General features: G+C 39.8%; 1 protein-coding gene and 1 pseudogene across 1 annotated transcript; one reads left to right on the forward strand and one right to left on the reverse strand.

Moving 5' to 3' along the window:
• Positions 1-1,163: 1,163 nt before the first annotated feature.
• Positions 1,164-21,391, reverse strand: LOC149045564 (vitellogenin receptor-like). The gene is made up of 5 exons (XM_089208255.1): positions 21,355-21,391; positions 9,213-9,276; positions 8,431-8,541; positions 3,287-3,397; positions 1,164-2,676 (listed from the first exon to the last, which is right to left on the reverse strand). Exons 2-5 carry the CDS (start codon positions 9,268-9,270, stop codon positions 2,639-2,641), a joined length of 318 nt encoding a protein of 105 aa, XP_089064381.1. The 5' UTR covers positions 9,271-9,276; positions 21,355-21,391; the 3' UTR covers positions 1,164-2,638.
• Positions 14,001-15,096, forward strand: LOC149045565 (uncharacterized; annotated as a pseudogene).
• Positions 21,392-24,113: the final 2,722 nt, after the last annotated feature.

The following is a 24,113-nucleotide window of genomic DNA, read 5'->3' on the forward strand; positions in this document are numbered from 1 at the left end:
TTCCTTTTGTAAGAACGTAGACCACTTACAATGTTTCAAGTAATCCACCCACCCTAGAAAAAATAACTCTTGCATGCACAGCATGCCTATGTTTTGAGACAGGTGTATGCCCTTGGCCAGACTTGAGCTCACTATTTCAGTATACTAGTCCGACACGCGTAGTATCACTACACTTGATTCCACGGATCCAGTACCATCCAGGTATCCCAGTTACCCTGCTCACAGGGTCTAGTTTGTTATAATAATGACATGCAAGAGATAACATCTAAATTATGAAATTGTAGGACCACTTACTTCCTTTGGTTTCCGAGGAGCAGTTCATTAAAAACGTAAAAAGAGGAAAGAAAAGGAAAATCACCGGTTAGTACACAGTCGATATCAACGCCTTAGCCACAGGGGAGCATGTTGTTTCAAACGTTTTGGCTTCTGCTTTACTGGAAGGGAGAATTTATGTAAGTTTTGTTGCCAGAACTTCTCTTCTTGCTGTAAACCTGGGAAGATATTATTGTCCTGATCGTCGGCCAGGTAGTTAAAAACAAGGTCAATGTATACGAAACAGGCAAATATAAACACGTTTAACTTCCCTCATTTTTTAAAACTTAATTTCAACGTTAAATGTATGATATAGGGGAAGCGTTAAAAAACCAAATCAAAATAGAATGAAATCAGCTAATTCTAATAAATATTTCGTAGTCAAGACTCTGCTTATAAAGACAGATAAAAACAGATTGTAAAACAAATGTGAATCCCACACGCCTAAATTCTCCAAGAAGGTAGCTTCTACGCTTGGACAAAAGTTCAATTACCTTTGTCCCGAAAAACTTACAGGAAAGTATGAAGGACAAACAATGAATAAATGATTAACTAAGCGAGCACATAGGGGTTTTTTTTTTTTTGGGGGGGGGGGGTGAGTTTACCGGTAGCCACACATAAGTGACCAGTCAACATCACTCATCTGGGGGGAAGAGAGGTGGGGGGGAGAACTCTGGGGGGTTTCACATGGTTTTGTCATGGAGAACATAGGAAGGGTCAGTCGTCAATAACGGAGATGAAAGAAGCGACCGTTGAAATTTTAGTTTTTCATTTCATTTCTCATCTCCACTTCCCCCTCCCCCCCCCCCTTCCCTTCTTCGTTCTTTAGGGAACCTGGCTACGCAAATTACGGTTCTCTAAACGAGTCAAAGTATTTATTGCATTGATGCAAAACATGTAATTAAAGCTAAAATCTCACTTGGATAAGTTGAGTTTTAAAATGAACTTGATGTTATGCTTAATGTCAGACTCTGATTTACATATCATGAACAAACGCTAAGGGTCCCCAATAGGGTTCTTTAATCGCACGATCCCGACTTAGGTCCCGTAATCCCGACGGTTTATACCGGCTAATCCCGATCCCGATCATAAATTTTTGTTCTTAGTCCATTTCTTCAACTTGAAAGGGCTTTTTCGATGGGTGATGATCTTCTCTACAAGCATTGATCTGTTGATGTCTTTGCTCACTGTAAGTCGTAAGTTTAACTCTTTTCAACCAAACGATACCGTTCATTTCAGAAGTTTTCAAAGTTTTTCACGAATAACTTACATCAGTCACGGTAACGATTTCCTTCCGTTTTAACTTCGATCACGAATAAACATATTAGTAAAGACAGGTCAGTATCAAGGAAACGAATAACAATCTCAACAAGTGCATAAAACAAAAAAAAGGTGACGGCAATCCCATTGCTTCCATAACAAGGGAAATTACGAAAAGTCAACTGAACACAATTTTACTGTAGAAGCGAATACTTCCTCCAAAGTGGGAAAAATCTTCCGCGGAGATAATGAGTCTCTCGTTCCAAAGATAGAGTGACCATCATCACATGCGGTCTCGTCGTCCAGAAATGCATCATCCGATTCTTCATCACTGTTAGGGAATCTTACTCTAATATCTCATTTTCCTCTTCGCCTGTCTTTTTTTTCTTTGCTGCTCCTTGAGGTCAGACAGTTCGAAGCTGAGCGGTTGACCTGGCTGAATTTCTCTCTAATCGAGGTACAACTGGAGAGTCCCAGCTTTTGCCATCTGACACACCGCAACACCAAAATGTTTGCGCCCAGTCCTTCATGTTCTGTATGTTCTATGGTGCTATTGGTACAGGTGATATCATTTGAATACCGGTATGGCCGACAGGATCATGGCAAGTTCGGGTACAGGATACAATGACTTTGAATTTGTAAAATAATACACCACTTACTGGGTTGTCCTCTTTAAGGCTTCTTTGGCTGCATTTCCCAAGTTTTTTGTGTAAATTAACACCGATCAAAGTGGATCTTTGTAATAAATGCACAACTGAGTGAGCACTCTCCACTTCTATTGTCGTAGGACTCACCAGGTTATAAACGCGTTTGTGGAAAGAAGTGAAACACGATCTCATAAAAACGGCTGCGTGGGAAGCCAGGCTTTTTAGGACTTTGACGTGGAACAATCTCTTTATAAATTCTCGTCAACGGATGGCCCGGTTCTCGGTGCGTTTAAGTTATTGTTTCCTGAATCCCGCCCCTCAAAATTGCCGATTCTCATGTGCCGTTCATAGTGACAATCCCGCATCTCGCTTCTGCAAATAAGCCCAATCCCGGATCCCGGGAAACCTACTGGGGACCCTCAACACCTGCAAAGATTTTTGGTATTTGGACAAACCACTATGGGAAAGGTAAAATGAAAATTGTAAATTAAAACTGAATTTGAAATGACACAAACAAAATTATCCATACCCTACCCCCCTCTCTCTTCCCCTTCCCCTACATGGCAAGTGAAATGACCGGTCTCTAAGGAGAGGAAGTCAATGAAATATCCAAAAGATACTTACGCCGAGCTAGTGTTTCCGTGTAAATGTTTTGAAAATTGAGAAAAGAAGAAAAACATTCCCAAATTAATACAACATCGAGTGATCAGGACTTGGTCGTTGCAATTGCAGTTAAAAATAAACACACACAAAATTTAAAAAAAAAAGGGAGAGGAAAACAAAACAAAACAAAGAACAACTCAAATGGAAAGTGGAGCAAGGCATCCTATGTAGTCAGTAGTAACAACAATAAGAACAAAAATCATTTTCCCTATTTGGTCCATATTATAGGTACTATTATGATTTCGTTGATGTTTGAAGAAAAAAGGGAGAGATCGAAAGAGAGTATCTGTTTGTATCTTGACATGGTAAGTACAGGCTGACTTGAATAAAAGTACTGTTAGCCATCAGCCCAAAGGAAAGGTGATTGCAATATAAGATAGAAGTGGTAGTAAAAATACACTTACGGCACTTTTGTTCCTCTGAATTATCATCACAGTTATTTCCCGCAAAACAACGTAAATATTTGCTGCGACACCTTCCATTTCCACAAGTGAACTCATAGTTCTCACACTTTCCTGTATAGATATGTGAGTAACGTCAATAATTATACATTAGACTTACTATGAAAAGTCTGATTGGTAAAGAGCTAACTCAATCAATATACGATAGCGTGCTTATTTGGCATAATAAATGCAATCTCTGCAACGGATATTCCACTCAGGACATTACATACTGTCTAGTTTCCTAGACCTTCGCCCGTTTAGTGTTCTCAAATTTTCTGCAAACTTAGAGAGAAATATCCTCTTTTTGCAGATTATTCGAAAAATGCATGTAATACAGCAATTATTAAATAACTCAAAACTGCAAAAAAATTGTTTCAGAGTGTAAGCGTGTTGTTTTGTAAATATAAACACTGCAACCTATTTTAACTGGTTTTTGTGTCCTTTTAAGCAACGCGATATGTCTGTTATGACCAGAGTACCAAATTGTATTCTTTAATTTTGATCATCTCCACACTGTGCATAGTTCATGACCTGATATTTCAACGTAAATTATCGAGAAGGCGCCTTCCGATCACCTTTGTCTACTTTGTAAGTCATGCAAGCGCGCAAGCGGTATGACCGATCACGTTTACGCAACGTTTTAGGACAACTCGGCATCTAATCTCCATTCAGTTGCTGTGAAAACCTAAAATCCTCAACGTAGAAGATAAACGAACGAAGTTTGAACTGTCAAAAGGAGATCTTGGTCAATTCCAAGAATCATGCAAATGATCTTTGACACGAGCGCAATTGAGCAAACACATGGATTTGCGTTGTTTTTAAGAAGTTGGTGGATGGAAACTAGAGATATACTCGCGGGTTTGACGCAATCCGTGACCTCATTGGTGTATAAACTATGCACTGATATGCTTTTTCGGCCCGATTAACGCCTGAATTTTGAGAATTCTTTCTTACAAAGTAGTGAATTTTTAATATGTAAATTAAGGTCGAAGAGAAGGGTCTCCTCTGATGACGCTGGTATGAAAAATATTTCAGCTGAAGTTTCCATATTTTGTCTGTGAAATACCTGAATACACCTTGTAACTTGTAGCAAGATAGAATTCCGTGAGCTACATTGTTGCAGTCGCTGCGCGCTGGACAAAATCTTTGAAATTGACACTTTCGATCGCTGTTCACAGGGGTGGTCTGGCCAAAAATGATTTTTGACTTGTGGCGAAGCAAAAAAAGAGAATTGGAGAACAACTAAACTATTTTTGAAACATGTGTCCTAAACCCTTTTCATGGGCAAAAAATAAAAGAACTTTTTTCTGACGGGAAGTCGAGAGGACCGCTCTTAACGGGAGCTGCACTTAAAACATGTAAACGTCTATTCGGATGCAAGTTTTTCCATGATGGACAAATAGAAGATTTATAGTGCTGTCCATTGGTAAACAAAGTGTTTTCCTTATTTCAGTATGAAGCTAAGCCAACTGCGCCGACAAAAAACAGAAGATGGAATGTCAACTTATAGTGACTTTATTTTGAAATCGAGCGCCGAAGTGCACGCAGCCTTTTATCCGTGTAAGGGAAGCAAAAATGGTTCTAGCAAACATATCACCAATGCACTTTTTGACTTACAGCCGTTCTACAGTATCAAATAATCTTACAAACACATGTCACTCAGAGAAATGTTTCTGGAAACGTACAAATAGAAGAAGTGACTGACTATGCCATTAGACTGGAAGATCTCAGTTTTACCGAAGATTTTGGTTGTAATGATGAGCTAGTGGAATATTTTACTAACTTTTTTAACCTGGTCCAAACTCAAAGTGACACAAGACTGAACATCAAGGAGGCAGTCAGTTTTGGGTTGATCAGAAAAAAAGGCAGATATCTACAGCATCATATTTCTACAGAGTCTACGGTTTGAAAGAAACATCAGATAAGACTGGTTCCACCAAAGCTTCAGTTAATTGTTGCGCAATGGAAAATATTTTAGAACCATTGGAATGGGGTCATGAGAAGGAGATTTCAACTGCAAAATTATACTTGTACTGTGCTCTTTTTGCCCACTCAAGGTGGCTCTCCATACTTAGGGTGAGAATAGCTCTTTGATCAACATTTCATTACAATATGTTATGATCACTTTTCCTGGGTAGAGTGAGAACGATATTTTCTTATTTCCTCTTTAATTTGCCAGAGGAGTAATATGAATGTTACATAAAGAGCACGCCCGGGTAATGAAAGAACGATTAATTTGTGACGGAGGAAATATTTCGGCCGTGCGCCTCCCCATTTTCCTCAAGTCTTAACCTCACAAGAGTCATAACAGATTCCTATTCAAGTCTCAAAAGTTTCTTTCGTCCTAGTATATTTTATTAGATGTTTGATATACCATTACGGAACCTGACTGATTCGCGGTTTTTTAAAACATCCTTCACAAACAATTTTCGTTTGTAGTAGGCTTTTCTCGCAGTTTATGCTGCATTGCTTCATTTATTGACGTAACCGAGTTAACTCCTCTTGGTCGTTTTGCCGCTGTAGGATATCGTATAAAGAAACATCGATTTGTGTTCGGATAGAAATTGTCTTCTGCGCAATGCGGCCATGAGGACTACTTAGCGTTTTGGCATAGATGTGATCGTATTATGTTATACAGGATCAGTGGTGCTGCGCTTTACATTTTCATTAAATTTTTTTTATTTGACATAGGACCCTTTCGTTGAAGATGGTTTTTCAGTACCTTTGTCTCAACGTTCATTCTTTTTTCAGTTTTTTCGTGGATTTGAAATGTTGCTGGTGTTGCATAACCGTTTAAGACACGTCAACCGTTGAGTGTTTTCGATGAGAATCAGCAGCAGAGTACTTTTTATAATTCCTTAAGTTATGTTCCTCGTCAGTTATTGCCTCCCTTCGCTCTTCTTCGAACTTGCTATTAGCTCTACGGCACAATTTCAACTTAAAACACAGAAAATCGTTTGTCTATAGGAAATCGAAGAAAGACAGGTCTTCCAAGTTACGATTACTTTACCGATACAAAGCTTCTGAGCAACAAACCATATTGTGCTTAGTCATTTTTTTTCTTATTTTTTGTGTTACAACTTCTAGAAATTCTTAAGAACACTTATATTTTCGCGCCGCTAAGTGAGCACCTAGCCTCGCTCCCACGCGAGAATTCGATGCAGGCACTTAACGATTCTGAAATGGGTTATTTGGTTTTCGCATGAGATCATAAATCATCAAACCTTATGTCTGTGTTAATAACTCAGACCTCGATGAGTTTTCGTTTTCATAATCTGTTTTATCCTGCTCAAGCTCACCCAATGATTGCTTATTGAAAGACATGCAACATTGAGCCTCTGCTCGTAAGACAAAGGAAATGAACAACCAAAAACTGGAAGTCAAGACATGGTGATGCTTATTGCAACGCTCAGTTTGCCTACCCGATTATTAATAACCATTAGCCTCCTTTTGGTGTTAAAATAGTCTTGGATATTAGTCCGCGGACATGGTTTGTTTGAGAATAAACAAATTTCTGAAAGAAAAGCTCGAAAAATGTGAGCTTCGAAGAACAACGATTTCCAGGGACAAATGGATTATCATATCTTTTTGGAGAAAAATGGAGGCTACTGAGTTTATTACCCGTTAAATAGTTTTGCTGAGCTTAACAGCATATAGGTGGTGCGTCCTCAATCGACCTCATCTCAAGGAGAAAACTGGCAGAATGCAGTCACAACGTCGCGATCCACACCGAGGTGACCACGTCGTGAGACAAACAATTATATTCCTCTTTCAAGTGTTATTTACCAAGACGAATAGCCTATTCTTCGACATATTTGGTTTTGTTTTTCAAATTACTGTTGTTGCAGCTATGTCATCTTATAAAATTTAACCTACATTGTCTTCAGAAACTAGAAGGTTGCTGCTTACCCTTAGCCTTGCCTTTTTTTTTTTTTTGTTTAAAAATGAATGAACTTTTAGCTAAGTTTAAGGGCTTGAAATCATTACATTTGTTAGGAAAAGGCAAAACATTTAAAAAAGGCCACTTGGGAATTAAAAGAGGGTTGATAAGGAAAAAGAAAGGGACACGACACTACGTTCAATAGAGTTTCCAGGAACTTCGATCAGCTTTCTTGGCAGAAGGCAAAGGAAATAATAATAAAAAAAATGAAATCTAAGAACAACTTGATGAATTTAATTTTCTTGTTTTTATCCTCCCTATCGAGCAAGAGGAAATCAACTGAATTTTCTTTTGTTACGCCTCATTCTTAATCATTGTTCCTCTAAAAACCCTTTTTCATACTTCAATCATGATTAATTTTACATGTGTTCCTGATGGCTACATGTGAACCAGTTAAAAAAACTAAACACAACTTGGAGTGGTGAATTAATGATACGACAGTTTCTTAATGCTGTTATTGTATCATTGCACATTGAGACGACACACAAAAAGATCACAGTTTGAATTTAAAGTACTTACGGCCAGCTGATTCGTCCAGGTGAAACATGAAAGAAAACGAAAACTTATTGAAATGGTCTATTAGTATTATGACAATACCACTAAGCTCTGTAATTTTTTTTTCAGGAAAAATGTAAATGTCGTTTACCATGGGCGACGACAATTCATCTGTCAAAGAAGAATGTATTCGTGACGGAAATTTAGTATTATCTGCGTTGATACAGCTTGTATGTTGACTTTTTTGTGGTCAATTTAGATCGTCGATTGAGGCAATGTCGAGGGATGACTCTAGTTCTAAAATTATCATTTTCAAAGTAATTTATCAACGATTAACTAGCTCAATACATCACGTAACTTAATGCTAGCACAGTTAACAAATTTCAGCTTAGTTCATTCGTTGTTAAAGTGATTGTGGTCATCACAACAATCGTTTCCATATCATCGAAGCTCTGTATCCAAAGAGGACGGATGTGAAATTCATTGCATGTAATGTGCGTCAAAGTTTATATTTATATTTCCCTGTTCTGGAAATATTATTGTAAATGTGGGGTTCTCGGTAAACAATTTTTTTTGTTTTTGTTTTGAAAGTATAACTCATTTTGACATTAAGTTCGGAGTGGGATAGGCTCAGCCTCCAAAAAATGTAAAAAAAAAATACGATACTCACTGCATTGTTCGTCTGATCCATCGCTACAGTCCCTGATAATGTTGCAGCGTTGAGACGCATGGATACACTTTTCTTGATTTGCACAAGCAAACTGATGGGCTCTACAAGTTACTAGATGATCAAAAGAATCACACGAATCGTGACCAATCGTTGACACTAACTATATATTTTTTACACTAACACCTTGACTGTCGAGGTTGCGTAATATCTCACGCTCGCTCTGTAAGTATTGCGAACCTTGTGATGATAAGAAAGGGCAGTTCGCAGCTTACTTTTAGATTTTTTTTTGTTTATATACGTGTATATATATATATATATATATATACATTTTTTTAATTAACACTGTGCAGTAACATTTCATCAGAGATCGCGTTTGATAACTTTTCATTACATTCACATCAACTATTCTTCTCATTGAGAGATAGTTTTCCATGGTTTTCTTTCTTTTCTCTCGAAGGCACCTATGAAGGAGTGGGCTTTGCTGGATATATTTACTTCATACATCATACTCTGAGTTTGCTTTATTGCAAAAGGTTTTTCCCTTTATGTACAGACCTACATGCATTTTTTTATGACATTCTTTTATAAAGCTATCCCCCGTGGTGAGCTGTTATGTTTGTGTTCTGTCCATTTGCCAATAACGCGCGTGAGACTTAGCTTTTATATTTATTTGATGCCTTAGCCAAGCAGAATATCACCGTCAGGCTGTTTTCTTGAAAAACTTGTTTCCTTGCGAACAGTTAAAGTAGTAATTTATTATACAAAATAACAAGTAAACATACTCGCAGACGTCCATGGAACGGCTACCAGTGTGAGCAATAGAACAGCCTGAGGATTCATGACAATCTTCATGGAAACAAAAAGTAAAAAAGAAAAAAGGCAATTAAACAGAAAAGATTGTAGTGCGTCAAATCGTTCTCTTTTTTAGGTAAGGAATAATTAAGTAATTCGCCGACTGTTGTGTTACCAAATTAATCATCCTTACCGATAACATAAAAAACAAATGTAAAACAAATTTATTAAAATTATAAAATTCAAGGGGTAATTTGAATTTTTTTTGAATGAGTAGATAATTTTATTTCCTTGAGAAATCGAATCTCCAACGAATAGTTAAAGAGGAAACACTTATTTAAATTTAGATAAATGCGTCCAACAGAAATGCTCTGAAACTGACCACATTCGCATTTATATTTAAATAAAACGAATGTTGTTCCGTTTCCAAAATCCATCCAATCCCCCTCCCCCCCTCCCGCCCCCGTAGTTAGAAAAGGGGGATTCTGACGCATTTGAAAACAACCTTGATTTTAATAAACTGTTTAATCGTTTGTCTGACAATCTAGTCACTTGAGATTTAGATGGCGACGTTTCGGCTGCTTACTGCTAGTCTTCATCAGGCGATGGGGTCGACTGCTTACGCGATACCATTTGTATCACAGCGATCGAAACGTCGCCATTTACATCTCAAGAGACTACTGACTGCATCGTGAGACAAACGATTACACAGTCTATTATTACTTGCCACCACGATGAGCAATAACCTCTTTTACGAGATATTGACCTGAAGTATGGGCGCACAGCCCGGTTTCGGTGGTTATTGCAAACCTCTACGCGGAGGTATTTGAAGAACAAGCAATAGAATCCACTACACAAACCCAAGACCTGGAAGCGGTACATTGATGACAGCGTCACCATCCTGGATCGCAGTTATGTAGACTGTCTATTACAGCATCTCAACAGTCAGCAACCTACCATCCGATTCATCATGGAAACTGAGAAAGACAACAAGATCGTCTTTCTCCACTTGTCAGTTACGAGGGAACCATACAGACGCCTGACCACCAGTGTCTACAGAAAACCAACTCAGACAAATCAGTACTCAGCGCATGATTCACACCACCCTCAATCAGTAAGGCGCAGTATTGTTAAGTGTTTGTATGACCGGGCGAAGCGTCTCGCGAAAAAAAATCAGTCATCAAGGAAAAGAGACATTTGTCATCAGTTCTTGTTTCTAACGGTTTTTCCTACTCCTTTGTACAGAAGGTTACGAAAACAAGAAACTCCTCCCCAAGCCGAGGGCCTGTGACGCAGTTCAAGTCCACAGCGTTCTTGCTCTACGTAGAAGGTGTATCAGAGCCTCTTCGCCGTTGCCTACAACAACAAGGCATCCGCGCAGTCTTCAAGTCCGAGACGCCACTAACATTTAGTACGACCAAAGAACAGTGTCAATCCATTTAGATAGAGCAGCGTGATTTACAAGATTCCTGTGAATGCGGCAAAATCTACATTAGTGAAATGAGAAGACCTGTATGAAAGAGAGGCTGAAAGAACACGAGAGGGATATACGTTTAGCCTGTACCCAGACCTCCGCCGTTTCTGCGCGCGCCAACAACTTGGAACGAAGTAAAGTTAATTGATCGAGAATCACACTGGTACACCAGAAGAGTCAAGGAAGCAATTGACATAAGACTTCTCCCTGATAACATCAACTGGGATAACGAAATCGAAATTTGTGAAGTGTGGGTACCAATGACCAAGAAACTCAATGGGAGACCAGTACGACAACAGACCGCCGGGGGAACAACTTGGGGTCGGACCTCATCATCATCATTATCACCGTCACTGTGCTCTAAAAGAGGACCAGCATCTCCAAACTCATCCATTTCAAAGTAAAATATCTATTATTTTAAAACCAAAGTCAGGGAAAAAACCAACCCAGATTTTGAAAAAAATGACGTCAAACACCCTAAAGGCTGACCGCCCAATTCACAGAGTAACATTTAACCCTAATAGGGCATCTTCAGCTGAAGTCCTTAGAGTCCCAGTTCCAAAGCCTAATAACAGAGATGTCCTTGTGCCAGAATCTTTTTCACTTATCTTTGACTCGGCAGTTAGTGGTCACGCAAACAGTTATATCGTGAACAATGTTTCAAGAGCTCTTGTTGACAAATTGACTGTGAAATTCGCCGAAATAATCGCACAGGACAATGATGTTTATGATCTATACAAGTTCTATGAGGACCTCTCCTTGACTGAGAATGAGAGGGCGAGCATGTTTAGAGAAGTTATTCAGTCTGTTGATCTTTGAAAGATCAGATGCAATGCTGAAGATAAGGAGAAATCAGGAGTTCACAATTAGAATAAGCTCAATCGTTTATCAGAACAAATATAGGATTCCATCATGAGATTTTGAAGGATCATGGAGTCTTCCCAAGAGCTCTTTCTGATGAGCTTCTTTTCGAGTTGAGACTTGCACCTGCCAGCAATGCTGTAATAGGATCTGACAAGACACAGCTTGCCTATAATTTGACGAACATCCACTTTGAGTTTTCTAACGACACCCGAGTGTCTTAATTTCCGCGGTATTTTTAGATGTTTTCCAGCTTTTACCGCATTTTACGTTACAATGACATTCCGCTAATTTTTGCGTGACCTTAGCTTGAATACTGCAAAAAATCGTGTAATTTTCCATTAGGCCCACAGAAATTCGACGGGTAACATTGGGTCCAACCAGAAAACCTACAAACCCTAGAGCGCTCGCCCAACACGTCCTACCAAACAGGATCGTTGTAACAGTCGACACAATAAACTAGCCTTGTGGAATCTGTGAGTCTTTTAGTTCTTTAAATTCACGGATCTCTCCGCCATCGGAGCTGACGCTACAGTCGAATTTCTGTACAGTTCAAGTCTACAAGCCAAGCGAGCTCATCCGAGCCAGAGGATATGTCCACCCCTGGAAGCAGCTGAGCAGCCAACCGAAGACACCAAGTAAGTACGTTCCTTTGTTATCGTAGCCGAACAAAAAAAAAAAAAAGGGAAGCGAGGGAGAAGGACAGAAGAGCACGTGCTCGGCAAACGAAGACGGAACTGGAAGAAGACGAAACCTTATCCTTGGGATCAAAGTCGTCACGCAAGTCAAGACATTCGATAAGATCATCTACATCCGGTTCATCGCGATCTTTAAAAGAAACTTTGATAAATGTGAAAGCAAAACGTGCAGCGCTAGAACAGAAATTAAAATTTAGTGACTAGATCGAAGAACAACAAAAAATTCCAAATGAGCTGAGACTGCAACGACAGCTACGCGAAACTTTAGCAGAGGAAGCCGTATATGAAGAGGCCTTAAAAGAGCAAAATCCGTTCGATTGTGACGAAACAGATCAATTGCCCAAAGAAACGGAAAAGACGATTGATCGGTTTGTAAAGCGCTCAGAATTTCCTCCCACTCCTCCGACGTCGACCTAAATGAAAACAAAGGGTTACCAGTCACACCCTTTACTGACATAGGACACCCACCTCCCATGGGACACTCAGCCGACATGACCCTCACTGACACAGGACTCCCAACGGACTCCTTCCCAGACAAAGGACATCAAGTAACCTCCCATCCTACAACCGACACGGGACCGAGGCTCACTTCCATAAAGACACACCAGATCAAGTAAAATCCTTTCCTGAATTGATGAAGTACCCTGGCAAATCTTACGATTACACAGGACAGCCAGCCACTTCCTTTCCTAAAACAGGACTCTCAAATAACGCCTCAGCTTCCGGCCCCCTCTGCAAACACAGGCAATCTAACTACCTCGAACCCCTTTGTGTTAAGTAATACAAACAGCCTGACAGCCCCGAAGATCGCCGCTGGCGCCAGTACCTCAGTCACGTCCGCTTTATATCAAGTACTCTTGACTCCTCTTCCTCGCCATGCTCCGGCCGTCACTACCAGCCCGTAACCGATACATCCGTCTGCCTATAACCTACGTCCATACCCCGATCCCTTCACCCCTGAGAGTTCTCTTGTGTGACGATAAGTTTTCGCGCCCAACTGAAAAACTGAATCTTCGCGGACGGAACAATAACAACTGGGGGAAAATAGCTCGGTAGAGACCACTTGGTAGCGAGAACGGAAACTCGTTACGATTTCCTGGTACACGGAGATCTACTTCGAGCGAGCCTATACGGACGTCAAGGATAAGACAATCTTTGGTTCCACCGAACTTTATTCTAGGTCAGGCCAACAAGTGACATGACCTCTAGCGTACTCTAGTTTGTAATCATCAAAACTGTACAAGGTACTTGCTTAAGAACTAACTGGTGTGAAGTGCTATTGTTATCCAAATCGCAATACTTGAATTAGGACACAAAGGAGCGGAAAAAAGTCTCTTTGAAGTTAAACGAAAACTACTTAAATATTCCATCTGTTTCTACGACGGAAAGAATCTCAAAATTAAAAAGACGGATGCAATAAACTCTAGGCCATTAAAATAGGAAACCTAGGTGCGAATTTACAGCTCTGGTATAGAAAACAATACCTATCTTAATTGCAGCAGCGCAGCAATTAAAAAATTAAGAAAAGCAATTAAAAGTTTCTGCTTATCTATGCAAGGTTGGTTTGGAAACCATCGCATGAAAAGAAATTAAATTTACGAGTATAAACTCAGCTGCTAACTACCATGAAAACCAATGTTTCCAGAAAGACCATTAACACTTATATTTACCTAAGAAAACCATGTTATAAATAACAAAAGTGCCGACAACCAGGTGCATATGATGAAAGCGAGTAACAACAAAAATCTATTCAAAAGCGACTGTGGTTTTTATGCATTTTTTGATTTTTTAAAATGAAAGGACTTGAAATGGTTAAATGTGAAAGTTTACGAATAAATATGTTCCGAATAACACACACGGGAAAATCAGTAGATTTTCCCGTAACACCTGCTACTTCGTACCATGAGATAAAACCAAGTCCGTACGTTCAAGGTCACAATCACGCTCCTCCAAATTCAGGCAGTGTCTTCCAGATTGCCAAAGCTTTGGCCAAGGTAACTCAGCTGCAAAGACTCCCGCAAGCCAAGCCAGACGTTTTCACTGGTAACGAGTCAGACACTAAATTCTTTATCTGGGAAACAGCTTTCGACGCTCTTATCGAGTTCGCACCGATCAGCGCTCAACAGAAAATGTATCTTCTCTATCGCCCCACGATTATAGCTACCGACTTTGAAAACAAACTGGCTAACTGACCTAAAATCGGCAATAATGACGCCTGGTGGAAAAGCTCCCAGCTGGATCTTAACAAAATGGTCCACAACAGAGCAAACCCTACAACAAAAGAAAGGTTGCGAGGCATTCCCGACCTTTGCTGAGTTTGTCGAAGAAGTAACCTTCCACGCCGATCGCATGAACATTCCACACATTTTTCGCCAGACAGCCAAAGACCAAACGCGAAATTCACCTGGTACATTCTCACCACCTGGCCCTCAGCCACGTAAAAGGTTACCTGGCTCTACTAACTTGGCCTTGAAAACAGTTGGTGAACGAGACGCCTCATCCCCAACATCAAAGCACACGAAATCGGAAGACAATCCTACAGATAAAAGGCCCTTAGCGGTTAATCAGCTCTCTCTCTTCTACAAAACAAAGTCTCACACCCTAAACGAGTGTAAGTAGTTTCATGAGCTAACCTTGAAAGAAAAAAGAGACTTCTTTAAGAAGAACAAATTTTGTTTTAGGTGTATGGCTCCCAGCAAGCATAATGCCGACGATTGTGATCAAACACCTCCAGTCTGCGACATTTGCCGCAAAAGGCATTTGACAGCGCTACATACAACGCTCAGACAACGCCCGACAACAAGGATGAATCTAATACCCCTGAAGTAAAACATATATCTACAGATTTTAGATATATGAAAACTCACATATTTGCACTGCGGTGGAAAGATGAAATTAGGAGATCCTCGCAGCTAAGAACACTACTGAAACGAGTAGTTGTAAATAGGACCTGAAAAAAAAAGTTTTTTTTTTTTTTTAATTTTTTTCAGGTCCTATTTACAACTACTCGTTTCAATAGTGTTCTTAGCTGCGAGGATCTCCTAATTTCATATATCTACAGCTTGCACGTAAATCTTCGGGGAGGAGGAAACAAGTAGGTTGTGTGCTAGAAACGTCCTAGTACAAACATCTCATCAGTCCAACCCAGCTAGAAATTAACAATGCAATCGTGGATGACCAATCCACAGTCTCCGACACTTTCAACAACAACTGAGAGTAGATGCACCAGAAGTAGATCTACAGGTTAATACAATCCTAGGCTCCAGCTCCATTAGAACCAAGAAAGTAACTGGACTATCTACTCAAAAGAAAATTGTTATCTACCTATCAAAGTTCCGTTTGCGTACTAACAAAAGTACATCCCCGCTTCACATGAGGACATCGCCACACCCCAATTAGCTAGCAAGTAAAACATTTATCTCACATTGCGGACAAGATACAGCACCGCCCGATATCGATATAGGCCTACTCATCGGTCGAAATGTTCCTGCTGCCTTCCAGCCAATTAAAGTCATCTTCGGAAACGACGAAGAGCCCTGGGCAGAGCAATACAAGTTTGGCTGGACAATAATAGGTCGTGTATGTAAAAACAAGCACCCAACGCCCAACGCAGCCTCGGTCAATCGAGTAATAGTGGAAAGAGAAATGCTCTTAGATCGCTGGGAAGAATTGTCTATAACTCCTCCTTTCAAGAACCTTACGAATTCCAAAGACCTAACAAGCCCAAAGCAAGTACGCTTAATGATGGAACTCGACTACAGCGAGATTCACCATAGCCGTAAAATTCGTGGAACTGAACAATCCGAGTTCATAGAGGATAAACGCTTCGGAGTAAGATTTACCAAAGGCCTGCACAAGAATACAAACGGAAATTGGCAAGCACCAGCACCCTTCAAATCTGATGACATCTCACTACCCGACAATAAAGGGCACTGTTTTAGAAGGCTTCTATCACTTAAAAGAAGGCTTTTAAACAACAACAAATTGAAAGACGACTACTTAGCTTTCACGAAAAAAAAACTCGATAACAGTCACGCCAGTCGAGTTCCTGATGATCAACTGAGTACAGAAAAGGGCAAAGCATGGTTCCTTCCCCACAAGGAAACCAGATCAAATCCGAGTCGTGTTTGACTGCAGCGCCGTCTTCGAAAACGAATCGCTAAACAAGCATCTGCTCCAAGGTCCAGCTCAGCTAAATTCCTTGACTGGAGTGTTGACACGATTTCGGAAAGAAAAGGTAGCCTTCACCTGTGACATTAAGCAAATGTTTCACAGCTTTTAAGTTAACCCTGAGGACAGGAACTTTCTGCGCTTCCTGTGGTTCGAAAGCAAGGATCTAACAGGACCAATGGTCGAATACTGAATGAATGTACATCTCCTTGGCGCAGCATCCTCCCCCTGGAGTGGCAAACTTCTGCTTACATCAAACAGCAGAAACTCACAGACAGGAGTTTGGAAACATCACATCCGACTTCCTCCTTAGAGATTTCTACGTAGACGACGGCGTCAAGTCCGTTCCTACGGCAGGGCGAGCTTTACAGTTAATCAAGGACTCGCAAGCAATTTGCACAAGATACAACTCACGCCTACATAAGTTCGCAAGTAACTGCAAAGAAGTCTTGGAAGCTCTACCTGTAGACGATCGCGCAAAAGACCTTAAGGATTTAGATCTTCGACAAGACACAATGCCTGTTCAAAGGTCCCTTGGTACCTACTAGTGTATCGAATCAGATACCTTTGGATTCCACATTGAACTTAGGGACAAACCCGTAACCAGGCGCGGGATCCTCTCTACTATCGGCTCAGTTTATGATCCCCTCGGAGCGGTGTCGCCTGTCATATTAAACGGAAAGCAGATACTTCAAGCACTCTGTCGTCAAAATGTGAATTGGGACGACCCAATACCAGAGGATATTCTGCCGCTGTGAGAGAAATGGCGTACAGAACTTCCACTTTTGGAGAAGCTAATGTTTCCCCGCTGTCTTAAACCACAGGATTTCGGCGACCCCGTCAGCACTGAGATCCACAGCTTCTCGGATGCAACCGACACTGGCATCGGTCAGATCTATCTGCGCATGAGAAATCAAGGAAACGAATTCACGTTAGCTTCCTTATGGTAAAATCTAGAGTCGCTCCACTCAAGCCAATATCAATACCTTGTCTAGAGTTGACAGCAGCGGCCGTCTCCGTCAATAATGTAGCCACAATGCTGAAGAGCGAGCTTGACATCGATAACATCAAAAGCTATTACTACACCGACTCTGAGATCGTAATTGGTTATCTCAATAACGACGCTCGCCGATTCCATATGTATGTTGGCAACCGCGTACAGCATATCAGAGACCGCAACTCCCCAGGAGACTGGTTCCACGTCCCAGGAAAAGAAAACCCAGCCGATGAAGCCTCCCACGGTTTAACAGCAAAAGAACTGCTACAAAGTAACCGCTGGCTCAACGGACCAAAGTTCCCATGGCAACAAGACCCGCTTCCGCTACAGCCACAGCCTATTTGTGCCCTCCATCTATCAGACCTTGAAGTCAGAAAGGATTCGGCATCCACGTTATCTACAAAGAGTGAGAAAGTCAAAACCTCTCACACCGGCCTTGGAATATTGAAACCCGACTGCTTTAATCATTTCTCCTTGCTTAACGGTCTTAAACGATGCATTGTTCAAGTACAGAGAGCAATTGAAAGATTAAGACCAAACAATATGCATCACTGGCGTCTCAAAGAAGGACCCTCCTCACTGAAAGAGCTTTCTCAAGCGTAGAATATAATTCTGAGGTCAATTCAACACTACCACTTCAAATAAGAGATCAAGATCCTTAGTACGCTTGAAGGTAACGACAACCAATTCCAAGATCGCCGAAGTGCGCGGAAAAGAAAAAGCATTGTCAAGCTCAACCGCAACCTTCACAAGTTGGACCCATTCATCGATAAAGAAGGCCTCCTTAGAGTTGGTGGCCGCCTCAAAAGTGCAACGTCCCCTTACGCAATCCAGCACCCCGTCATTTTACCCAAAGGGAGCTACACGACTGTTCTCCTTCGGCATCCACGTTATCCACACTACCTATCATGGGAAGCAGCATCACCAAGGTTACGACATGACACATCGTCAATGCTCGTTCCACTGTTTCTCACTTCGTCGCTAAGTGCGTAATGTGCCGTAGATTATGTGGCCACGCGCAAGGTCAAAAGATGGCAGACTTACCCCCCGAGCGAGTCACACCAGCTCCTGCATTCACCTACACTGGAATGGATATATTTGGTCCACTCTACATCAAAGAAGGACGAAAAGGGATGAAACGATGGGGCCTAATATTTACCTGCCTTTCTTCACGTGCGATACACTTGGAAACTTTGAACTCCATGACAACAGACTCGTTCCTGAACGTACTCAGAGTACTTACCAGCCGCAGAAAAAAAGTCCGCGAGCTTAGATCCGATCAAGAAACTAACTTCGTCGGCGCAAAGAGTGAACTCTATGCTGCACTAAAAAAACTGGACACTGCACCCCTGAAAGAATTCTTGTCTTCTCAAGACTTCGACTGGATTGACTTCAATCTCAACATTCCTCAAGCTTCACATATGGGAGGTATTTGGGAACGTCAAATACGCACTAAACGCTCTGTCCTGGAACATGGTATGCAGCTTGACGACGAAGCGCTACGTACGTTCATGACTGAAGCTAAATGTATAGTCAACTCCCCTGCCCTAACAATAGAGAATCTCACAGATCCCTTAGCACCAGAACCACTGACCAAACCACCTGCTGACACTTAATACCCAAGTTGTGTTGCCTCCGCCTGGCAAATTTGATTCACCGGACCAGTATTCTCGCAAAAGGTGGCGAAGAGTCTAGTACCTCGCAAACCAGCTCTGGCTGCACTGGCGGAAAGAATACTGCGCCCTCCTCCAAAAGCGTCAGAAATGGATCACACCCAAAAGAAGTATGAAAGTGGGAGACGTGGTACTAGTCCGAGACAAAGAATCCCCAAGAAATCAATGACCTTTAGCCGTAGTCACCAAAGTATTCCCCAGTGACGACCAACTTGTCCGAAAAGTGCAGATCACGGCAGCCAAGGACGGAGAAAGAAAGTTCTTCGAGTGACCAGTGCACAAGCTTGTTCTACTCTTAGCAAAAGAGGACAGTGAGAACTGATTTATATCTAGTTTTTATCAATAAGAATCATAATCGGCAAATATTCGATTTTATATCGCATTTGTTCTCGTTATTATTTTTATAGGCAAATGAAGAAACATTTAGGGAAGTAGTGTAACGACACCCGTGTGTCTTAATTTCCGCGGTATTTTTAGATGTTTTCCAGCTCTACTACATTTTACGTCACGATGACATTCCACTAATTTTTGTGTGACCTTAGCTTGAATACTGCAAAAATTTGTGTAATTTTCCATAAGGCTCACAGAAATTCGACGGGTAACATTGGGTCCAACCAGAGAACCTCCGATTATTACTGCTTAACTCAGAACCTGCAAGAGCGTTCGCCCAACACGTCCTACCAAACAGGATCGCTGTAACCATCGACATAATAAACTTAGCCCTGTGGAATCTTTGAGTCTTTCAGTTCTTTAAGTACACGTATCTCTCCGCTATCGGAGCTGACGCCGCTACAAGTATGAAGTCATTCGCAGTCAAGAACTCACTGATGAGGCCTTGTCTAGCAACAAAAATGGAAAGAGATTCATGTACGAGCACGTCACTCATCTCAAGACAATCTCAGTAGATATGGGATTAGACACAATCATCAATGAGGTCGTCAATGTTACAAGGAGGTCAATAAAGTGACTTCCTCTTTTTTTTTTACGAGCCATAAGTCGCTGATGAGAGAGACAGTGAGAAGGCATTCAATCTTGACATCACTGAAGTGAAGGGGATTGTCACTGGAATCCCAAATAAGGTTTACAGTCAAGGAATGGAGGGAAGAGATATGTGAGAAGAGATCTTCAGAAGATTCGGTAAGGAAAACAGTGCGAAAAATGCAACAGACTTTTACGCCGGAAACAGATTCGCTCTTTTTATCGATCTCAGGAGTATGAAAGATAATGATCTTTATGGAAGCGAATTGAGATTGGTGAATACAAAAGAAGTTCAACTCGCAATTAACAAGAAATTATCGGGTTCAGGAATTATTGAATGTCATATCCTCATCCTCTCGGATGCTCAGTTCAACATTATTAACCGTGAGCTGGAAAGCGTGACTTATTAATGAAATAACCTCTAATTTACAAAGACACAATTTTGACAGAAGAACAAATCAAGACACACGACAACATTTTTGCGAGAAGATACAACATTGATATTTGAAAATCTTCACACGAACAATCAACACCCCCCCGATAACCCGATGGCGCAACAAGAGGATCATTCGAGATTATAATATTCACATCCTCTTAAGAACCCACGAGTGAGACATTGTGAATTATTATTCACCGATGAAAAATTCAAGTTTCCTTGAAATCAAGGTTGTCCCCAAAATGTGCAAGAACTGTTTTTGAAATCCAAGTTGATTTCCAGGTTGACTAGAAGTCAAGGTTAAAAATGTAATTAATTGCCTTAAAGATGAGGGCTGTTTTCAAAATGCGTCAGAATGCCCCTTTTCTAGCTACCCTCCCCCCCTCCCCGCCCCCCATTTTAGTCGAGATTTTATGTAGGCAGAACTCGCATGTATAATATCTCTACAAAGGCGATCACCACCCAAGCACTAAGGAGGCTATTAAATTTATTTTGGGCGTGTCTAAGATATATTCTCCGACCATAACTAATAACATCAAATGGGTACTGAATCAGAAGTTTATCCTCTTCCACTCCCATATACTCGAAACCACTTTGCTCAATAACCCAATGTAATTTGATTGAATTCTCTTGCAACAAATTTAAAGGAAAAAGAACCAAAAAAAAAACATTTCGAACATCCGCAAAATTTTTGGAAACTTTATCAATTTAGTCTGTGATCTGCGTAGTACGAATTTCTCTCTCTCTTTCGTTTTCTAGTACGTTGGTTAATTTATAGCCACCTATGGTGATATTGTAGTACTTCGGATAAACTTATAAGTGGCGATGAAAAAGGAGCACTTCACCTTTCTTGCACCTTGGCAGTGACTCAAAACGCTGGCATAATCTGCAAGAACAAAAACATTATCAACGAACAAATCGGAGCGTTTTTCAAACGGAACTGGAACACTTTAGTATAGAAATTCAATTAGTAACGCTTTGATTAGTTGTGTTACTTGTTCGTCAAAGCCGTAGGTAGTAAACTCTAATTAGACAAGTTCAACTGGAATTTTATAACCAATTTATTCGGTATAAAAATAAAACATCAAATCGAAAATAACACAGACATTTTATAAAGAAACTTGATAAAGCACCGTTGAACATCAATGTAAAAGTTCAACGCGTTTCAAATGAGCATTTACCTCTGGCGCTACATATTTCTAAACAGAAATCCTCCGTTACTGTTCTGTTGAGATAGAGAACACAATAGTGATCATGAGAATTTATATAATTATAATGATGATGATATCGGTAATAATGAAAAAATATCACTTATGAGAATGATATAAATAATAATGATTTCTAGACATATAAATAATCATGTAGCTTTAATTTTTTTTCCTAGCTCGACGAGAAATCTTAAAATTAGCGTATTATTCTTTCTGTTCATCACAATTTAAACTTATGATATCATTATTATTAAAAAAAAGCCAATTAAGTAATACATCTTTAGTAAGTGCAACCATCAGGTAACAAATACCATGATTAGCTTACTGACGTCACTGGACTGTTTTTTCAGCAGTTATCAGCAATTGAGAAGCGTTCATTTATTTTTAGCGACCAACAACATATAAAATTAAAAAGCCTTCCCAAACAAAGTGGAGATTCACCAGATGTAAAACCTTGTTCTGTGATGACACAAATAATAAAAAGAATGAAGATGACGAATATTTTGCATAAGAATGTATTTCAGAACCAATAACTATATTCTTTGAATGTTTATGACTTCACTTCGAAGCGAGCCAATAAGAGGACGGCAAAATTGTCCCATGGCAACCATCTGGTGTAGAATTTAGTGTTGACTAAAGGTAGTTTATTTAAACAGCTTTAAACTAATTTTAAATAAATTTCAGTTCACTGCCAAAGCTATTGCCTAGAATGAAAAGTAGTTTATTTAAACAATTTTTTCCCTTCTGAACAATTTTGAGTTCATTGTAAATTAATTTCAACTCACTGCCAAAGCTTATGGAACACTTATTTTTTGTTTTAATCATTACTTTTCAGTGACACAGCTCTACCCTAAGATCTCCTTTGTTTTTAATGCGCAAAATAAAACTACTGTTGAATTTATTTGCCGTAATCGTGCCAAAAAAATATTTCTTCGGGCATTATCATTATTTCAAATAAGCCAATCAAGTAAGAGATTGTTAACGCTTGCAACCATCTGGTGACGAGTAGCATAATTATTTTATTAGCGTCATAAGACTGTTGAAACCGATAGCTGTCAAAATTGGTCCTTTTAGAAACTCTGGAGATTCTAATATCACGACCAGTTTAATATTTCGTTTATCTTTTTTCTGTCGAGTTTTGCTACTTGTAAAGGAAAACAAATAATATGATAATAATACCTTTTTCAATTTTTCCTTCTTTTGAAAAATTGATCATTTCGAAACAAATTGGTTATTTGCTAGATATAAAACCTTGTTACGTGATAACACAAACAAAAAAAGGAAGAGGACATGGATTTTGTTTAAGAAGGCATTTTAGAATACAATAACTATTTTCTTTAAATTTTTACGACTTCACTTTGAAGCGAGCCAATAAGAGGACAGAAAAATTATCCCATTGCAACCATCTGGTGTAGAATTAAGTGAGTGTTAACTAAAAATAGTTTATTCAAACAGTTTTTCCCTTCTAAACAGTTCTGAGTTAATTGTTAATTAATTTCAACTCTGCCAAAGCTAATGAAAAACCTATTTTTTTTTAATCATCATGTTTTAGTGACACCGTTGAATCCTAAGATCTCCTTTTTTTAAATGCAAAAATTAAAACCACCTTTGAATTTATTTGCCATAATCGTGCCAAAAAAAAAAGGCCTTTGGGCATCATCGTTATTGCAAATGAGCCAATCAAGTAAGAGATCGTTAACGCTTGCAACCATCCGGTTACAAATAACAATTGTTTTACTAGCGTCACTGGACTGTTGTAACCAATAGTCGTCAAAACTGGTGCTTTAGAAACTCTGGAGATTTAGCAAATTTACGAACGATTCATATTTAGTTTATCTTTTTTCTGTCGAGTTTTGCTCCTCGAATTTTTTTTTTTTTTGCGTACCTGTTTTCATTTCGCGTTTTGTTTTGTTTTTTCACACTTATTAGCAATTGAGAAGCGTTTAGCTATTTTCAACGACTAACAACGGATAAAATTAAAAACCCTATAATGCAATTAACCTAAGTGCATCAAGGTAAATTCAATCGGCAGAATAAAAAAAAAATGGGTGATGATCGTTAGCGAAATTGATTATACACTGCGCAACACCAACAATTTGACAATTGAATCAAACAACTAATAGGCCAAGAATGAAACATGTTTTAGTGATCCGAACGATACCAGAAGAACACAAGTGATATTGTAATAATACCTTTCTCAACTTTTTCCTTCTGTTAAAAATTGGTTATTCCCAAAACGTGGAGAGGCGCTAAATATGAAACCTCGTTGCGTGATACCACAAACAATAAAATAAGAACAGGATGACATGGATTTTGCATAAGAATGCATTTCAGAATCCAATTACTATAATCTTTAAATGTTTATGACTTCACTTTGAAGCGAGCCAATAGGAGGA

Source organism: Pocillopora damicornis, chromosome 5, assembly GCF_964200805.1.
Source record: "Pocillopora damicornis chromosome 5, jaPocDami1.2, whole genome shotgun sequence".
Classification (NCBI taxonomy): domain Eukaryota; kingdom Metazoa; phylum Cnidaria; class Anthozoa; order Scleractinia; family Pocilloporidae; genus Pocillopora; species Pocillopora damicornis.

What these genes read in the sequence shown, in the direction of transcription:
- LOC149045564 (XM_089208255.1), bottom strand. Translation starts at nt 9,270, where the DNA reads ATGAATCCTCAGGCTGTTCTATTGCTCACACTGGTAGCCGTTCCATGG. An exon ending in CGTTCCATGGACGTCTGCGA is followed by an intron (nt 8,542 to 9,212) that starts GTATGTTTACTT and finishes TTGATCATCTAG; the next exon opens with TAACTTGTAGAGCCCATCAG. An exon ending in TGGATCAGACGAACAATGCA is followed by an intron (nt 3,398 to 8,430) that starts GTGAGTATCGTA and finishes ATATCTATACAG; the next exon opens with GAAAGTGTGAGAACTATGAG.